This window comes from Desmodus rotundus, chromosome 8 (assembly GCF_022682495.2).
Source record: "Desmodus rotundus isolate HL8 chromosome 8, HLdesRot8A.1, whole genome shotgun sequence".
Lineage (NCBI taxonomy): Eukaryota > Metazoa > Chordata > Mammalia > Chiroptera > Phyllostomidae > Desmodus > Desmodus rotundus.
In genome coordinates, this window is record NC_071394.1 from 123,422,039 (window position 1) to 123,441,370 (window position 19,332).

The 19,332-nt window shown below is 51.1% G+C and overlaps 1 protein-coding gene across 3 annotated transcripts in view; it reads right to left on the reverse strand.

Moving 5' to 3' along the window:
• The window catches only part of TRANK1 (tetratricopeptide repeat and ankyrin repeat containing 1), a 94,203-nt gene that overhangs the window by 8,226 nt on the left and 66,645 nt on the right, over window positions 1–19,332 (reverse strand). For all 3 annotated transcript variants that reach the window (XM_053929721.2, XM_024565922.4, XM_045199857.3), the window contains 8 exons: window positions 19,086–19,285; window positions 18,524–18,661; window positions 14,043–14,189; window positions 12,765–12,921; window positions 9,943–10,031; window positions 6,159–6,262; window positions 5,917–6,049; window positions 1,138–1,283 (listed from right to left, as the gene is read on the reverse strand). In XM_053929721.2, coding sequence (XP_053785696.1) covers window positions 1,138–1,283; window positions 5,917–6,049; window positions 6,159–6,262; window positions 9,943–10,031; window positions 12,765–12,921; window positions 14,043–14,189; window positions 18,524–18,661; window positions 19,086–19,285 — 1,114 coding nt within the window. The remainder of the gene's footprint in view (window positions 1–1,137; window positions 1,284–5,916; window positions 6,050–6,158; window positions 6,263–9,942; window positions 10,032–12,764; window positions 12,922–14,042; window positions 14,190–18,523; window positions 18,662–19,085; window positions 19,286–19,332) is intronic.

A 19,332-nucleotide genomic window follows, 5' to 3' on the forward strand; every position in this document is an offset into this window, starting at 1 on the left:
AAGGCAGTCATGTGTAAGCCAGGAAGAGAGCTCTTATCAGTAACCCATTTTGCCAGAGCCTTGATCTGGACTTCTAGCCTCAAATTTCTCTGGTGGAAGCTGCCCGATCTATGGCAGCTCGTCATGGCACCCTGCGCTGACCAACACACATTGTTTTGTAGACCACGTCTCTAACGGCATCAACGGCCTGCGTAAAGGGACATGCTCAGTTACCAGCCACGGCACTGGACGGCCGCTTTCCCATTTCCAAAACTAAAACTCAATTTCTTTATCTAGGTGCTGGCTATGCAAGTGTATTTGTGGTGAAAATTATGTGCACTTGTTTTTGAATATTGGCTATACTTTAATAAAAGCAAACTTAAAAGTTAAAATCTAATGTTTAAAGATCAATTACATTCATTTCATCACATGCGTAATTTGCTACAAAGTAAAAAAGATAGAGAACAGACCCATAGCCTATTGTTTCTAGAACCGAGAAGGGACTCAAATCCCTGCTGAGCGGAAACGCAGAGCAGCAGACACTGATTCTAGCTGTCTCTCATCCCCAGATCTCCAGGGGCGTCAACCAGGCGCTGCTTCTAGATCCCTAGTCAGCCTTTAGCCCTCCCATCTCCACTTCCCTTTGGAATGTCAACCAGGCCAAAGGCTCAAGGAGGCCTCCACTGGGTCATGTAGGAAACAGATGTGCCTGACAACTGAGGGTACGTGCACATACGTGTCATACACATGTATGTGCGTGGACATGGCTGAGCATCTGCCAGTGATCACAACGAAGCAAGATCCTGACTGCCCACCAGTGCTCTTACCTTTATGCAGCCACCCATTGGTGAAACTGTCAACTCAGCAGTTACAGGTGAGAGGGCAGAACCGTCATGAAGCACAAAATTGCTGTGCGTTTTATATACACACTTGTAACATCTTCTTCAGCCCCTTCTCTTCACGACACTGTATCGAGCTCATAAATGGAGTGGAGAACAGAGAGTCCTGCCCTCCTGGAGCTCCTGCCCCAGCATCGAGGCCACCACTCAAGTGGAAGAAGGGTGACATGGTGAAGCCACTATGGAAGAACAGGGTAACAGCACCCAGGGAAGTCTGCCCCAGGGAGGAGGCAGGGAGGGAGAAAATAAAAGCACCTACTTTTCCACGGCAATGGCAGCTTCTTCATAGAGCTCCTCTTGACAGTACATTTTCAGTGCTAGATCAAATTCCTGAATCTGCTCGAAGCATCTGAAAGCATCTTGGTAGCACTGGCTTCGCTTATAGAAATAGGCCGCATCTCTTATCTAAGACGGAGTAAAATTCAGAACATAAGTCTGTCTCTTTGAAATGAACCAACACCTTCAATAATAAAGAGGGTGGTCATATGTCTTGCTATTTGTTAGAATCCAGTGAAAAACACTAAAACATAAGTAAGGTGCGGAAAATGAATTCTTTATAGGGAGAAAAATGAAGCTAAACCCCACCTCACGCCTTACACCACACACAAATTTAAACTCCAGCTGGGTTAAAGCTCTCTACATGTGAAAGCCATCGGAGGAAAGCGTGTGAGACTACATTGTGACCTGAGAGGTACAGAAGGTCTTCAAGTAAACGAACTCCAGGGGGGAAACTGAGGGATTTGAAGACATCGAAACTGCCCAACGAAGGACACGTGAACGCAGTTACCGGAGAGAAGATGAACATTAACGTCTGGGGCAGCACCGTCCCGTGGACCTTTCTGTGGAGACGGAAATGCCCCGTATCTGTGCTCTCCACTCTGGCAGCCCCACGCTTGCCATGTGTGAAGAGTGAGCGCATGAAATGTGGCTAGGGCAACCCAAGGAACTGATTTTTTATCTCATCTCATTTTAATTAATGTTGATCTCCACATGCAGCTAGTGGCTGCTGCACTGGACCAGGCAGGTCTAGAACGTAAGATGGGTTCCTGCAACCACACACACACACAGACGAACACACCGGAGAAAACCACATCAAGGATAGAAACAGGAAGTTCACGGGGCGGGGGGGGGGGGGGGGGGGGGAGGGGGAGCGGACTTAAATGATGACCAAATAAGTGAAGACGCACGGCCTCACTGATAATCAGAGAAATGCACATTTAAAGCACAGGAAGATCCATCCATCAGGTTTGCAAAAATCAGAAAGTCAGTCCCCAGAGTGTGGGGCACGTGGAACCCTGGGTCCGAGGTGGCATCACCGTCCTGGAAAGCTGCCACTTTCACTCAGTGACATTAAGTACGTGCATCCTGGGGGCCAGCAAGCCCATGCCCAGCCCATGTCCAGCACTGCACCTCTCGGCCTCAGGCAGGACTGGGGTAGATATGCTGCACCACGGTGCTACGTGTGGCAGCCAGGACTCGGTGGCGACTTGGATGCCCACCACTAGGGAAATGGCAAGTCAGGCGCTGTGGATGCCCGCTGGGGGACACCATGAGTGGTCAGAAGCCTGGCCAGACACAACACCGTAGCAGGAGGTGAGAAAAGTGAAGAACAGAACAAGATGCTACTTAGATAAGCTTAGAAGACAAGATACATACGGAAAAGGCTACTATTGATTCTTCCATTGCGCATGTACACGGGGACATATACTAAGCGCATCGGGATGGCTGCCAATGAGAAGAGAATGGGAATGGAGACTAGCTGTCAAGTGGAAGAGGGTGAACAGAACAAAAGGCAATGGGTGGCCTTGCACCACGCTCATTGGTGGGTGTGCGTGAATAGAAGAGTGCATCCCACTCCACTTCCTCGCAGCCTTCCCACAGTTCACCCTGTGCGCTTGGCTCTCCCAACATTTCCCAGATCTGGCCCCTTCCCACCACCTCCATCACCACCCTGGCCACCCAAGCCACGCATCTCGGCCTCAGCCCCCATGAGATTCTCCTGGTGTTTCTGCTTCTACTCTTGTTGCCCACAGATCTCTTGACAGAGCATCCAAACAATGAGCTTCCTGCCAGCCCCCCAATCCAAGCCTTCCACTGGCTCCCCACCACACACGAACCAAGTCCAGTCCCTACCAGGGACTCCAAGGCCCCGCTTGACTTGTTCCTGCCCTGCCCCTTGCTCACTTTACCATTTCTACCCCGCTCACTCTCTCACTCTGCTCCAGCCAAATGGCTTCTTTGCTGTTCTTCAAACTCGCTCGCACGCACCCCCCTGGTGGCTCATTGCCTACAGGGGTCCTTGGCCTGTTGTGCCTTCCAGCAGTTGTTCTCAAAGTCTCTGGTCCAAGGTCAGCTCCCTGACTGCCCCCGGTCTAAGGCAGCAATGCCTAACCCCCTCTGCCCTCTCACCTAGCCCTCCTCCCTGCTGACCTCTCCTGTATCACTGGCTTATCTACCATCTCCCTCCTGCATCAGAAAGGGCAGCTCCGCAGGGACAGGGACCCTGCTTTCATCCCTCCAGCTTGCTGAGCAACCACAGTGCCTGGCACATGGCAGGGATCTGTGGATTTGTTGAATATTTAACTTCATAGCTCGACTTGTTGACCTGAGGTCCAAAGAGAAAACACAATACATATGCCAGGCCCTCTGATAAACCTTAGCTGGGTTTTATTTAAAGAGACAAGCTACGTGAAGGGCCAACATACACAACAGATTCAGGTGTGAGGTTCTTCTGTGTCCAGAGAGCTCACGGACAGGGGAGCTCTGGGACCCGTCTTGCCACATCACTAAAACCCCATAACCAGCGCCCCGTCTCCTTTCCCCTCCTTGACGATGCTGATTACTCAGGAGAAAATTCCCCGAGTGTGGGTGAGGGCCCCATGAGGTTCCAAGTGTGCACCCAGGTGGAGAGAGAAGAGGGGGTGGCTCTAGGAGGCAGCTTCCCACTAGGCCAGCTCTGTTCCGTGGGGAGGTCCCCGCTGCTGTGCAGAGCAGGGGCTTTGAGAGGTTTCCAGGGAAACCAATGCTGCTCTCTGGAGAGAGAAAGGAAGCAGACGAGGCCGAGGGATCCCTGGAAGGAAATCTTACACTCCCACAGCCCCTCATTTCTTCCCACAGGCAGCTCACAGGCGGGGGCTGGGAAGAGGGAGGAGATTTGGCTTCTGGATTTTCACAAAGGATTTTCACCAAGCTGGTCCATTTGAGCCAGGCTGCTTGGTTAGTTTGAGGGGATGACCCCAAGAGGCCTGAAGCTGGCTGAGGGTCGAATCCTCTTCCAGGGAGGGGCCTGAGCAAAAAAAAAAAAAAAGTGGGGGGATGCAGATTCTGCCCTGGCTGGGGCTTGGAACTCTCAGAATGTACTGGTCGGGCCTGTGGAAGTGGGAGGATAGAGGGGCAGGGTGGCCTCCACACTCAGAAGACACTGAGTCCTGGAGAAGGGAATGTGGGCATGTGCTTGGCCTCCTGCCCACCCCCTCACCCCGCCCTGTCCCACTTTCAGAGGCAGAATTTTGCAGGCTGGGGAAGGTGAGGTGAGCAGACAAGGATGGGGTCTCTGGCTCAGCCATGACAGGCACTGGGAGGCAAAAAGGGGAAAGCAATGGGCTTAGGCCTATCGTTGTCACTGCTGGGGGCCCAGGGGGTGGCCTAAGAGACTGGAGGGTGGGGGACTCAGGAAATGGAAAGATCGGAGACTATTCTAGCTCCTGGAATTGTAGGACCCAAAACTTCTGCCCACACTGAGATCTCTATCCCATCCCCATCCCCCACATCTCAAGCAGTCACATCCCAAAACAAACACGGGGCGGGGCAGGCAACATTGGGGCCACCCTTCTAACATCCCAGAAGGTACCACCCACCCCACCCAATGCCCAGGATGCTCTGAGGATCCAGGAGTTACTACATTTCACATGGAGACGTGGAAACCCACCCCCCTGTTGGAGGGTCATAAAGCCCATCGAGAAATGCAGCAGGCACGGCTGGGCGCTGAGGAACACAGCCCCTGAGACTCCCCGTGGTCAAGGACCAGGTGGTTTTACACGTCCAGTCCATCACAGCCGATACATTAAAATGAGTCCTGTAAAGTCCAGCACGGGGACTCCTGTATATTTGAAAGTTGCTAAGAGAAAGAATCCTGGAAGTTCTCATCACAAGAAAAACATTGTAGCTATGTGTGGTGATGACATTAAACTCATTGTGGTGTTCATCTCACAGTATATAATGTATCAAATCACTGCGCTGTGCGCCTAAAGCTAATACAGTGTTGTACGTGAATGATAACTCAATAAAAATGATCACTGCGAAAATTATCACCACGTGGCTGCCACAGCGATGCTCAATGGCTATAAGAATGTCTAGCTTCTCACTTTCGACTTCTTTGTTCATCTTCTTGGAGACAAGCGAGACCGTGCAGCCCCCGGCCTGCCGGCTGGCCACCCCATGAGTCGCTGTGCTCTGGACTGGCAGCTCTGTCCCACAGAGCTTCCTGCGAGGATAGAATGTTCTGTAACAACAAGCACTTGAAATGTGGCTAGTGAGGCCGAGGAAAGGAATTTTTCATGTTCTTACATTTTCATGAATTTGATTTTAAATGAAATAGTCACACATGAAATAGTGGCTGCCAGAATGGTTGGTGCAGAGCTAGAGCAATTACAGGGAACACAGAGAAACCGCCATGCGAATGCCAAGCCATTCGCCAGGCCCACCCCAGACTGCGATCCCAGAGAAAGAGAAGGAATATTCTGAAGTTTGTCTTCCCTTTGAACACTTGGCCTCCCGCGGTTAATATCAGGTCTCAAACATCCCCGTAGACCCGAACACACACATTCCACACACACGGAAACTTCGTGAGTTTCTGGAGCTGTCTCAATTCTTGCACAAGTGGAGGAAGAAGGGCTACCCTAGAGCCGACAGGGCCCACCTCTCCCACTTCGGAGGACTGGAGCCCCTTTCTGAAGCATGCAGAGGCAGGCCTCCCCACCCCCCAATCTACCCAAGGGGAGCCCCGTTCTCCCAAGAGCAGCCACGGGCCAGGCCGTACCTTCCCCAGCCTCTCGCACAGCTGAGCGGAGAGCTGGAACTCCTTGGCGTAGCTCAGACACTTAAGGGACAGCTTTGGCTCCTTGCATTCCAAGTAGGTCTTAGCCAGCTCCAAGTACTCCGCCTGCTTTTCCCTGGGAGGACGGGAACAAAAAAAGAGTTTTCGTGGGATGTTGGCCTAACGGCCACGTACTTACCTGCTGGTCTCGTCAGGGCAAACCCGAAATGATCTGAGACTCTTACTTGGGGCTGACTTTCTTGGATTTCATGTTCAGGGCGGCGTTGTGGGCCAGCGCCAGTTTCTCCTTCTCAAAGGCACCTCCTTTTTGGTAACACTTGGCGGCAACCTGGAAGAGGCAAAAGGTTTTGACTCCCTGCCAAGGTAGTGGGCGTGAGGAGCAGAACCAGAGTCAGAGCGTGCGCTCTGTGTGCTCTGCCGGCACAGCGCCCTCTCACCACAGCCGACCCCTGCTGGCCGGCAGGAAGGTGCTGCCGAGCTCAGGAAACCGGCCTCCGAGGAGGAAGCCCAACGGTGTTACCGGTTAACGCTTTGCATGCAGGGGTTCATTCTGGAAGTGCCCAGAAGCCATGGACAGGGCGCACGATACAGAGTTTACAGGCCACCACGATAACACCCTGGATTAACCTTCCGACAGCCACGCCTGAGGAAGTTACAGCCCTCTCTCTCTCGTACACAGCAGCAACTGCAGGGGGGAGGCACAGAGTGATGGGCCCATAGGCACCCAGTGGCTTTTCTGGGCTCAACACAGGTCCCCTCTGTTGGGTAACTCTAAACAGTGAACCGGTGCTGTTGCCAGAACAGCCTCAGTACACTTACTGGGAATAGAAACGGGGATAGACACGGTATCACAACACACCCCGGAAGACAACCCACCAGACCCTTGGGACGTGCACATCTGTGTAAACCTAACAGAAGGTGAGCAGAAAAGTGTCACAGGGCAGTCCGCCTGCACCCTGATCCCTGCCCCAGAACGCTGTGTTCCTCAAACAGGAATGCTGACACCATGTCTCCAAGCACAGGCTACAGCGGCAGAGAGTTGACCCTCCGCCTGGCACGTAGAAATTGGGTCTCAGTGTGGGCAAGGGACAGGATGGTACCTCTCCCCCTCAGGCCCTTTCCTGCAGCCCTGTGGGCCTCCTTTCATTCCCATGGTCTGTGCCATGCCCCTTCCCACCACAGGGCCTTTGCACATACTGTTCCTCTGAATGAACTGTTCTTCTGCCCCTTCTCTGCCTAGTTAACTTCATCCCTCCCACAGGTCTCAGCTCAACGCTCCCCTGCTCGAAGCGGCTCTCCCTGTCCAGGACAGGTGGTTCTGGGGGGCAGCAGGTCTCTCATCTACAACACCTGCAACAACTGGGATAGTGCGCTCTTCTGTGTGCCGGCCTTGCTCACCCGCACATCCCCACCACTGAAACAATGTTGGTCCCTAGCTTAATAGGAATCTGTTGACTGAATGAATCTCAAGCAGTTTCCATTTGTACGGTGGTTCTGAAACATTCACTGAAACACAGCCAAAAACTCAATAAACCACCTGAGTCCTGAGGTCCCTTAGCAGAGCCAAAACAAACCCAGGCGAGGAGAATGACTTTTGTAAGATTCTTCTCTGTGCTGGCTCCCCCAAAAAGGTTTTAGGCGCGCCTATTCAAAGGCATTTTTAAAGGGATAAAGAATTGGAAATCCATGGGCAACATACGGGTAACACCAAGAGTGTTCTGAAAGAATAAAGGGAGAAACTTTATCTAGTTTTCCAGTTCACCCATACCTGCTGCCCAAAGTACCCTCCCTCCTCTCCCTAGCCCCTCTCCAAAAAAACCCCCCAAAAACCCAATCTCGGTTTTATAACGATAGCCCAGTGTTCAACTTTCTTTGCAGTTACCACAAGGGTGGGCAGTGAGTAAAGTTTCGGGGCTGTGTCAGCTTCTGCGGAGAAATACTACGCAGTTATGGAAATACTTCCCAGACACGCCCAACAGTATAAGGCCTGGTTTCTTACCCCTTAGGGTTGATTCAAGGGTGTCCACAGTCCTTCACTCCTCCCTGTATCTGTCCACACCCCTTTACTGAATGACCCTTCTCCTTCGCCCACCAAAAAGGCTGCCTTTCCCCCTCCATTCTGACCTGAGCCGTGACTTGCTAGGCCAGCAGAGCACAGCAGAAGCAACAGTGGACCAGGCCAGGCCGGAAGAGGCCTTGTGCTTCGGCTCCCCTCTCCAAACCCCGCTCAGCCATCATGTGGACACGCCCAGGCCAGCCTGCTGGAGACTGAGGGCCTGTGATCCAGGAACCCCACTCACCCCCATCACCCGAGCCCAGAGCCGGCCGACCCCCCGAAGCCACCCGCTTGTCAACTGGCAGCTGAGTTCACACACGTGAGTCCCCCAGCTGAGACTAAACCCCACAGCTGGACTCAGCTTTGCCAACCCACGGAACTGCGAGCCACATAAGTGACTCGTTTTAAGCCACTAAGTTTTGGGGGTGTTGGTTATGCAGAAAAGGTGAACCCCAGATACAAGTTACGTGCTGTAGACTTAGGCCCTTTTCCCTGCCATGGGAAACAAAATTCTCCAAGGAACTGGGGGAAAGAGAACCCTCAGAACCCCTTCTCCAGGCGTGTCAGAGGGAAGACCCCTGCAGCAGCGGCTCCTAGGAAGCCCTGACCCGCATTTGGACTGTGCTCATCACTTCTAGGGCCCTCGCTTGGGTCCGACCCTGAGAGCGTCCAGTGAAAAGAAGGATTATTAAGGGAGCAGGACAAGCTCTCCAGAGAAATCGCTGTCTCAAACGTTTGTTCAGGAGCACCAAGAGAAGCTGCGGGCACGCTTCCAGTAGCGCTGGAGGAGCTGGCCCAGAGCCTGGTGTGGAGGCACGGGAAGGAGAAGTGCTCTGCCCAAAGCTCAGCTCCAGGTGCTGTCTCAGGAAGCGCTGCCTGCTTCTGCATGCAGGGAGGACGCCAGGCACCTGGGGGAGTCAAATCTTAGGGAACTGCGCCTTTCCCTGTGGTCCTGCCCATGGCAGTCAGTCACCCACGGCGCCCACTCCGCCCTTTCTTGTCTGATGGCAGGACCTATGTGCCACTCTCCCAGACTCCTTTACAGCCAGGCATGGGCATGTGACCCAGCAGTGACCAATGAGAGGCAAGAAGAAGTCCACTGGGGACTTTGAAACAAAAAAGAGACCCATGAGAAGAAAGTGCCTGCCCTTCCTTCCCTGCTGAGGGAAATGAGATGGCGGGCACTGCCACAGCCACCATGCAGCCACGAAGGGAACATCTGTGACAAGCTGCGGATGACCCAGGGAAGAAGAGATGGAATGGGACTGAGCTCACGTGGACTTTGTTGAGCTGAAGGTGCCCGCGACCGGCAGGTGAAGGCATCATTGATGCTACATCAGGGCAGACACTCCCGCAGTGGTGCCCCACCCGAGACCACATGACAGGTGGGGACGCTGACTTCGGGGAAAAGGATGGGGCTCTTCAAGCGGGTCTCACGATTTCGAGAGGACTGCCAGTGATCACAGCTCTCGGACTAGGATGGCATGCGGCTGGAAACTAGCTCAGTCTAGTGGAAAAGCTTGACCTGTGCCCACCAGACTCAAATTGGCAGCGAAGTCGGTGATTAACTTAAAAAAAAAAAACACAAGACGACCAATCTGTTACTGTTTTTAAAATGTCATTTGATGACAGCAGAAGCTCTTACGCGTAGCACTCAGGAGGGAAAGAAAATAACCAGAAGTGTTCCTCAGTGGGGTGAAGACCTTCCGTTTTGGCAGCGGCACATGCTGGCTCTCGGCCAAAAGGAAGGGTGGTCATGGCCGCACTGGGGAAGGAGCATGGAGGGGACCTCTCCGCGTCAAGGGGTGGCCTGACGTTTCAGAAGAAGCGGCACAGGCAGCACGACCCTCGCCCTGTCCCGGTGCAGACCGTGATGGTGGAAAACCTGCCTGTGAGGCCTGCGAGGCCACCTGTCGAAAGACCTCGGCCCTGGCTCCCGGCCCAACCCTTACCTTCCAGCACTGGTGTTTGGCATAGTACTCCCCTTGCGCGATCCACTCCTCGAGGGTGGAGGTCTTCACGAACATGCTGTCATCAAAGTCTAAAAGGAACAGGAAAAGTTCGTTTGCTTCTCTGGGCCTTTGTTCACTTAAACCTGTTGTTATGGGGTGAATTTTGTCCTCCCTCCCCGCCCTCTGAAAATTTAAATGTCGAAGCCCTAACACCTACTAGTACCTTAGAATGTGACTGTGTTTGGAGACAGGGCCTAAGTGAGGCTGTTCTGCTAGGCCCTGACCCTATCTGACTGGTATTCTTATAAAAAAAGGAGATTAGCCCTGGCTGGTGTGGCCCAGTGGACTGAGTGCCAGCCTGTGAACCCAAGGGTTGCCGGTTCAATTCCCAGGCAGGGCACATGCCTGGGTTGGGGGTCAGGTCCCCAGAGGGAGCCGTGCCAAGAGGCAACCACACATTGATGTTTCTCTGCCTCTCTTTCTCCCTCCCTTCCTCTCTCTCTAAAATAAATAAAGTCTTTTTTTTATTTTTAAAAAGGAGATTAACAAACACAAAAAGACCCCAGGGGCTTACACAGAGGACAGGCCATCTAGAAGCCAAGCTCAGAAGAAGCCAAACCTGCTGACAGCTTGATCTTGGACTTGTAGCCTTCAGAACTATGAGAAAATACATCTCTGTTATGTAAGCCACCCAGCCTGAGGTGTTTTGTTAGGGCAGCTCTTGCAAACCAATATACCTGCGGCGTCTTTCTGACATTCATTTAAGGATACAGCTTCCTGGGCCGGGTTGTTGCAGCTTTTGGAAGGAGAGGGGGTGAGAAAAGACACTGTTTGATTTTTGAACTTTGCTCTACCTTCCCTTTCTATGTCTATGAATTAGAATCCAAAGCCAGTAGATTTTAGCAAACTCACTTGGGGGGCCCTTAGCAAGGGACAAGGAGACGGAATTTTCCAGGGCTTCCAAATGTGCAGACTTTGCCCTCATCGTGGTGAGCAATCTGACGCTCCCGTCGGGGACACAGACTGTTAGAACTGCCTGCTGTCGGACCACCTGTTATCCGCACTGGCCTGCTGGCGACTGCGTCCCCCTTCCCCGGCCCCCGAGCATCACCAGCAGTGGGCGACACTCTCTGTGGGATCTGAGCCACAGCTTCACCAAGTCCAGGATTGACAGTGGCTACCAGGACAAATCTGAGCTGAAGGGGTCAGAGATACTCAGGATAATGGATGTCAACCGGGAGCAAGGCAGACAGGCCTGCTGTGTTGAGAAGGTGCAAAAAACACTCGGGAGGCGGCCAGCCCGACACCCCCTGCTGGCCCTCGGCTGTGCCCTCCAGCACAGTGTGCAAAGATGATTCACAGCATCTTGTTCAGACTCCGTGTGCACTACCGGTACCCTGGTGACATGCTATCCCCACAGCAGAGCTCTGCGGTTTCTCTGCAGAGGGCCCGTGAGCTCTGCGGGCACCATGGTGCAGAGACCCAAACTGCACAGTCACCACACTCGCCCCAAGCTCTCTTGCACAGTGGGAACAGATGTTCTCCAGTACTTTACTGTGTGTAACTCAGAACACAGTTAAGACCGTACTTTGCTCGTATCCTTAAAGCTACCAAGACAAAATGAATTGTAATCCTCCTTCATTTTAGAATTTTAAAAATGCGTATCTTGATGATCTCTTATCATAGGTGTGTGAGCAGATTCTGAGACTAAAAGACGCACAGGAGAAATTAAGAGCGACCACAGAAGGCCAAGCCACTCGTTTTCATTTTAGTTGAGGAAGTGAAGGCCTAGGGAGAGAGAGTGGCGTCTGAACAAGGTTCTGGGCCTGCACAGGTGGAGAATTCTAATAAGACCCTAGGTTAACCCCAAGCCTTCGACTTTCCCACCACACCACAACCAGACAGGGCCTGGGAGCAGGATGCCTAATCCTGGTTCGCAGCTGAGCCCCAGGCTGTACCTAGAAAGAGCCTCCATGAAATGGGCTGCAGCATGCTCAGGACACGGGCAAATACCCCCCCCCCCCCCCTGCACAGCAGCAGCAGAGCCCTGGCTTCCCCACCCTTGGAGAAATTCACTAAGACCCACGGGGACCAACCCAACCACTAGCCCACAAGAGAGACAATTTTCCCCTTCAGGAGGGGCTGATTATTTCTGCCCTAGTTATCCTATCAGGAGACCTTCACACCATTTTTTTAATTAACTAGTCTTTGTAAATTATGAAAATGTAAAAAAAAAGCCTTGCTAACAGCCCAAAAGGGTATAAAGTGAAAAATTAAAGGTGCCCACATCTCCACACCCACCCGTCCCACCCAGTGCCAGAGGGGCCACTGTGAACAATTTTGTGTGGGGCGGGGGGGGGGGGGGAGGGGGGGCGGGGCACGTAGATCATTTTCAGTTTCTTACAGTACAGACAGGGCTGAGATGGGCACCTGTGTTCAGGTCTCTTTGAGGTTTTATACTCGTGAGTTTCTCTAGATTCCCGGAGTGGAATTACTAGGTCAGAAGGTATGCTTATCCTTTATTTCAATAGCTATTCCCAATAGTTATCCAAAAGCCCACAGCAGTTTGTAGTCTCCCGACTGAGCCTACCTCCTCTAACCCTTGACCATGACCCTCACGATTATAGGACAAATACAAGCCCTTTCCTAAAGGAGTTAACCCCCTGACCCCACACAACCACACTGCCCAGCACACCTTACTCATTTCTCAAATGATTAGAAAGAGACTTCAAAGACTATATACCCTTTACACCCGACCACAAGAACCGTGGAGAGTAACATGCTTTCTGCCCCACAGGCAGAAGATTTTAATGAGATCTGACCTTTATTTTCATCTGTCTTCACCACCTGGACAAAGTTTCTTCTAATGAAGTATTTGAAAGCAGGAGCCCGCTTCTCCGGGTTTTCGTCGAAGATCCAGAGGTTGGCGCGAGCCCGGGTGATGGCGGTGTACAGCTGCTTCAGCTCCCCGTTGAGGAGCTGCGGGCATGATGGAGGACAAAGGCAATGAGCCTCGTGTCTGGAGCTATGAGGTGACACCCCTCAATGGGCTTACTCCGATTGTGGAGAAATACAGCCAGTAAGCCACAGGGAAGTCTAGCACCGGCCGTGGAGACACGGGGAGCGCCCTGTGGCCGCAGCACAGATGAGCAGAGCTCTTGCAGGGAACACACCATGCAGTCAGGACCACCCTTGAATTTGGGGTAATGTTATCTTGCAAAATAATTATGGATTCATAGGAAGTTATGAAGAGAAGGTCCCATGTACCTTCCACTCAGTTTACCCCAAAGGTTACGTCATACACAATGACCATAACTTTTTTTTTTAATGAAACGAGTCCTACACTTCTGCCAGAACACTAGTGCTAAGTTACGCTTGACGTACCCCGTGACTGAGCACTGCGGCAATAGGGGGATCAGGACCTGGACATGGGGACGGCCCCCTTGATTAGGAATGCTCATTTCAAGACAACAGTGCGTTTGTGGCTGCCTGGGAGTTTGCAAAGCTTGGCAGTGATCTAACTTCCACTTCCGCAGAGACTCAGAGGCATTTACAGAAATAACCGGAAAGCTGTTATTCTGTTTGTCGTATGAGACATAAAACGAGGACTGTACTTTCTCCTGAAGTTTTTGGTTTTGCTGGTTCGATTTTCTGTGATGCCTCCCTCACGCTCTGGAGTTCCCCATCCACCCCTCTCAGGCGGGAACTCCATGGAACGTCCCAGCTCCGGCCTCCTCCTCAGTGATGCAGCTGGGGTGTGAAGGGCAAGGAAAGCCAGCTCCCTCAGCAGTCAAGGCTGCTGTGCCGCAGTCTCTACTAACGATAGTTCTGCGCTTCGCATCTGAGCTCCCCATCAGCAACATCAAAATTTCTGGACAGAGCCAAGTTCCCGAGGGGAAGAGAAGGTACGACCCGCCCCTCCCACTTTCAGACAGTGCCCTGCCCATCAAGCCCAGCTCCCCGCTGCGACCAGGGAGGTCGCCAACACCGAGATCCCTGCCGAGCGAAGCACAAGCCTCCATCTTTAATCTCAACTTCTTGTCCCAGCCTGGTCACTGGCTCCCTGTCAGGTAAGTGTGTGAACAAGGGCAGAAAATCACCTTGTGCATTTCTGGGTTCACCATGAGAGACCGGCCCTGAGCGGGGCTGAGTTTCTCCAGGGGCACTTCAATCAGTGGCCGGTTTTCCTCTCTGGAGTCAGATGATGAAGGCATGAAGGAGGAAATGATCTTCCATTCCTTGTAAGCCTGAACAGCAATGACAAATTCAAGACCAACGGAATATGCTTTTGAACTCTACACACACAGCCTCCCTGGGCCTCTGGAGAACTGAACCCCCCTCTCCCTAGCCTGGGGACCAGGCCTTCAGTCCCAGCTGTGAGGAGGGGACATTCCTATGGCCTCAGAATGGTGGGACAGGACTGAGGATGCACAGGCAGGGATCAGGGAAGCATCCAGGAAAAACCCCCAGAGGCTGGGGCGAGATAGCTGAGAAGCCAGGACGTGTGCCCGCTGCCAGAAGGAAGGCTAAGGGCCCAAGGAGCTCTTGTTGACAGAATTGCAGCAAGCAGCATGGCGAAAGGAGCCCAGGGTCCTCACCCCTTTTCACTATATGCGTAAGAGATGCCACTTTGGATCAGCTGCTAAAATACATGAGGCGGAATTTTCTAACTAAATTATTCAACCAAGGATGGAAGAATATTTCAGAGCTGTGGGGTATACTATGCAAGGTAGACTCTGAGGCCAGACAGAACAAATTCAGACCTCAGTTCTTCCCCTTATTGACTATGGGACCTTGGGCAAATTATTTGTCTCTTCCAGGTCTCATTCTTCTGCTCCATAAAATGAGGATGATAGAACAATCCAAGTTTATTGGGAAAATAAAAGGAAATCATTGATGTCAACTGTCCAATGCTATGCCTGACACATAGTTAGATAGCTCAGCTATTTTTCCCTTTATCTAAACTCAAAGCACAAAACCACACTGACTGCAGACAAACTTTTTCTCTAAAGGCTCAGATAATAAATATATTTGGCTTCGTGGGCCCCGTGGTGTCTCTTGCAACTGCTCGACTCTGCTATTGTGGTGCAAAAGCCGCCGTGGGCAATGCGTAAATGATTGGGCACGGTGCATTCCAATAAAGTATATTTTTCAAAACGAAATTGAACGTAATAGAATTTTCCTGTGACACAGAATACTACTTTCCTTCTCATCTTTTTAAACCACTTAAAATATATAAGCCATTCTTAGCCCACGGGCAGCACAAAAAGAGCTGGAGGGCTGGACTGGGGCCCTGGGGCCACGGGTTGCAGGGCTGGCGGAGTTAAAGTGCCCAGGTCACGTGCAGAACTTAGAGTCCAGAGTTCCCACAAAATTTTAGACTTCCTTCTTTACTGTGTCTTTTGAGAGTAGCTCACTAACTCTCCTACACTTTACTTTCTTCTATTCCCAAACCAGTGCTACTTGCCACCTATGTATCTTTTCAAGGAAGATGAACCAATGGAAAGGATATCGTTCATTACCTCTTTTCCGTAATTTAAACTATATAAACATTAGGTTAAATGCTTTAAACACTACCTATTAAATAAGAATGGTTACGCTAGGAACCAATTATGGAATTAATCACCAGGTTCTGAGAAGAGATGCGTGTCACATCACATAATCACGTAAGTTCTTGGGCGTTAAACATCTTCAGGGCATATTCTGACTATCCTCTTTGTAAAGCCGTTTACACAACTGAATTGTGTGCCGAGGAAAGCAGGCAAAAGACACAAGTACTTGCCGTCTGAGGACCTCCTGGCAGACATCAGGACGTGCAGGCTGCTGCCCTGGGATGGGCCACTGAAGCCCGATGTGCTTTAGAGCTGCTGGGTGGTAAGAAAAACTGCTCATACAGCACACAACTAACTGTTTCCATGAAGGAAACACATGGGACTTTCAAGACAACGCCCTTTGGGATGAGCACATGTATTTGTGCGCAAAGGCACAAGAATACAGGCCTGCAGCACTTCTGGCAATAAAGCAAGAAGCGTTTCAATCTTTCAGCTTCTCTTGGGATTAGTCGTTGTGAAGGAGTAAGGTTCAGTTTCTACTGCAAGCCTGCTCTCTAGGTTAGCTAAGCAAACTGCGAATGGTGTGGCTTTCAAAGTCCCCCCAGTCCTGTTTGCACAGGAGTGTGAAGGAAAGGACTGCCCCACTGGGGCAGACTGGAGATGGCAGGTGCCCTTCCAAGGCCCCACAGGAGAAGAGTTTGGGGGTGACTGGGAGAATGACTGCCCCTCCCCCAAATGAGGCAAGATCCTACAAGAGAAGGACTTGGTGTAACATTCCCTGGTTCCTTCCCCATCTCAGAAGATGGCCCTGGTGACCCGTGGTTGAACAGGTAACAGTGAATCCTCTAGGGTGAACAATCACAAACCAGGGCAATAAGAAGCCCCGTACACACGCACGCACACACACATACTCGCACGCATGCACACCCGAGCGACAGATGCTGCAAAGAGAGTGTCTGCCAGAAACATAAACGGGGTGAGGGGTGGGGGGCGCTGGAAGAAGAGGCCAGGGATGGAGTGGAGCTCTCCATAGTTCCCCCATCTCACATAGCAATTACTATTGAACAGCCTTCTGCCAGTCACCCCAAAAGAAGCCCCACAGGAGCAGCTGGCCCACAGGCGACCAGGGACTTATGTGATCCCTGTCTTTCCTCTGCTTTGATGAAAGCATTTCCTCCCGTGTGCTGACTGACACTTTTGGGTCTTGAAGTTGTAAATGGTAGACTGAGGGCGTGCTTTGTACCGGGGACACATAATTACATTGCCGGTACCTTGGAAAGCACCACAGCAGAGGTCTTTCTGTAAGTCTTACTGTGTACAAGGGAGGGAGTGGATGTTAGCATAAGATTCAATTTGTGATGGTTTTAATTGCGTGCATCTCACCGAGCCATTGGTGGGAGCACAGGGTCAAGGTATCCAGGCCCTTGCCATTTCCAGGATCAAGGTGAGACAATCACTGGATTTGGTTTTTTTTTCCTCACAGAGGCGACCACAAGTTACAGATCCATAAGTCCAGAGCTCCTTGAGCTTCTTACTGGCACAAGCATACAACTGGCACTTAATAAAGGACAGGAACAATGAAGTCTTACCCCTTTCTCTTTAGGAGAGCCTCGGTCCAACTATGACCAATGGATGTATTATGAGAAAAAAAAGTTAGTCCTCAGAGATTAAAAAGTGGTTCCAGGGTTAATGAGAGTGCATCTGATTTCATTAGCAAAAGTCAATAGAAAAGGAATGTACTTAAGGTATGGCAATGATATACTCATTGTGGAAGGTTCTGGAAGCTGATTGGCATGCAGGGCTTTAAAAGGAAGCGAGTACAGTGGAATTTAGAACTCAAAGCGTCTGAGTTCATTTCAAGGCTCTGCCACTTACATTATCACTACAGGCAATTTACCGAATTTCCACGACCCTCAGCCTTATCTCTAGAATGAAGGTAATAAGAACACAGAAAACCTCAGAGGGCTGGTGGAGGATAAAGTGAGACAAGGCATTCAAAAGGCATTTCATAAACTGGAAAGCACCCATAGCAACATTCGTCATAGGTATTATCAAGTCAAACGAGACATTTTTTCAAAGATTGCAAAAGAGTAAGCACTCCATGTAAAGGGTCAATTCTGGGGCAGATTTTAAGGTGTCAAAGTTAATGGTACTCCTGGCTTGGCTTTGAAAAACAGCCTCTTCAAGCATGCACCGTGTGCAGTGGGGAGTCTGCAACAGGGACCAGGGCACAGCCAGCTACGTCCCCAAAGGAGACCCCACAGCACAGCCAACAGCCAGCCTGAGTCCCCACCAAAAGACAGTGGGGAGGAGAAATCAGTGGTTAGAAAACCAAGGACAATAAGTCTTGAGTTAGTGGCTCCACCCATAATGCACTGAATTTGGGGAGAAAGACCATCAGGTCAAAGCAATGAGCTGACACGAAGTCACTGGGGGTCAGTCTGGGGACACTTTTGCTGCCATTGTCTGCATGGGTGGCAAGCAGTGGTGGTGAAGCCATGCCAGAAGGGAGCTCCCAGGCAGGGCGGCTGTTCTCGTCCCCCGCATTACCTGATCCAGTGGGCAGGAGCCAAGCCTCATTTGTCTTCCCGGAGTAGTCTCTTTCTATGGACTGACCTTGCCCAGTTCTGTCCTCATTGGGTGGACACTGCTAACCTTGCCTTCCTTTGTAAGGCTCTCCTTAGAGCTCACTCCAACTTGAGCATCCTTGGGAGTCAAGGATAACAGTAGCTAGTGAAAACCAGAAGCTGGCACTTGGGTACCAGGCATTTAGAAGAAGACGAATACAGGAGAACAGGGAAGGGCAGGGCACGGGGAGAACCAGCCCAGGACCCACTGTGAGACAACCCACAGCCACTGTCAAAACCCACGTCAAACACTCAAGCCCCACACGAACCAGATAATGCTCCAAACCAGAACAGGCACCTGTGACAAACTCTCTCCGACTCAGTTCCAAATTCTCTTTCCAGGAGTGGAAGTGTAACTCAGGCATACACATGCGTTGTTGAAAAGAAGTCAGTATGACATACCTCGGAATCAGTAAAAAAGTTGTAAAGGAGGACATCATCAAATTCTAAGCCTTTTGCTTCATAAACTGTTAGCACAAGTGCTAACCCCAGCTCTTCTGGAATCTTCTCCTTCGCCATTTCATTGGCGACAAGGATTACCTAGACCAAGAAAGGAGAGGTGAACACACAATACAATATACAGATGATGTATTATAGACTTGTACACCAGAAGCGTGTACAGTTATATTAACCAATGCCACCCCAATAAATTCAATAAAATTGTTTTTAAAAATTAGAGATAGGAGAGAAGAAAATATCAAATAATCTGAAGATAAATGTGGCAAAGCTCAGTCCATTTCTATAGGGGCAGGTGACATTATTACAGAGGAGTGGCCGGCGTGGACGTGGTCAGCCAGGCTGGTGGAAATATTAATAACAATCGGCCACTCCCCCATCACTGAAACGTACCCATTACGGGAGAAGGGCTATTGAATTCTACCTTGTAGACTAATTTAGCCTCTCAAACCTTTTTTCAACGGCAAACTACCTATTATTTTAAAACACTGAATCCTGAGAGGCTCACCTGGTGGGCCCCAAATTCGATGGGCTGGGTTTTCCTCTTGTTCCCACGCAGCAGAATCGCCAGGTCGCTGACACTGCAAGACTCCAGGACAGTTGGTTTGGGGCCGTCGAAGAGGCCAGAATCCCTTGGAAGACGATCGAAAGATTCTGGGAAATAGAACTGAAGCAAATCCACCACGCCCGACGCCAGATTGAGGATTCCTGGGACAAAACAGAGAACACACACACACACACACACACAAAACAGG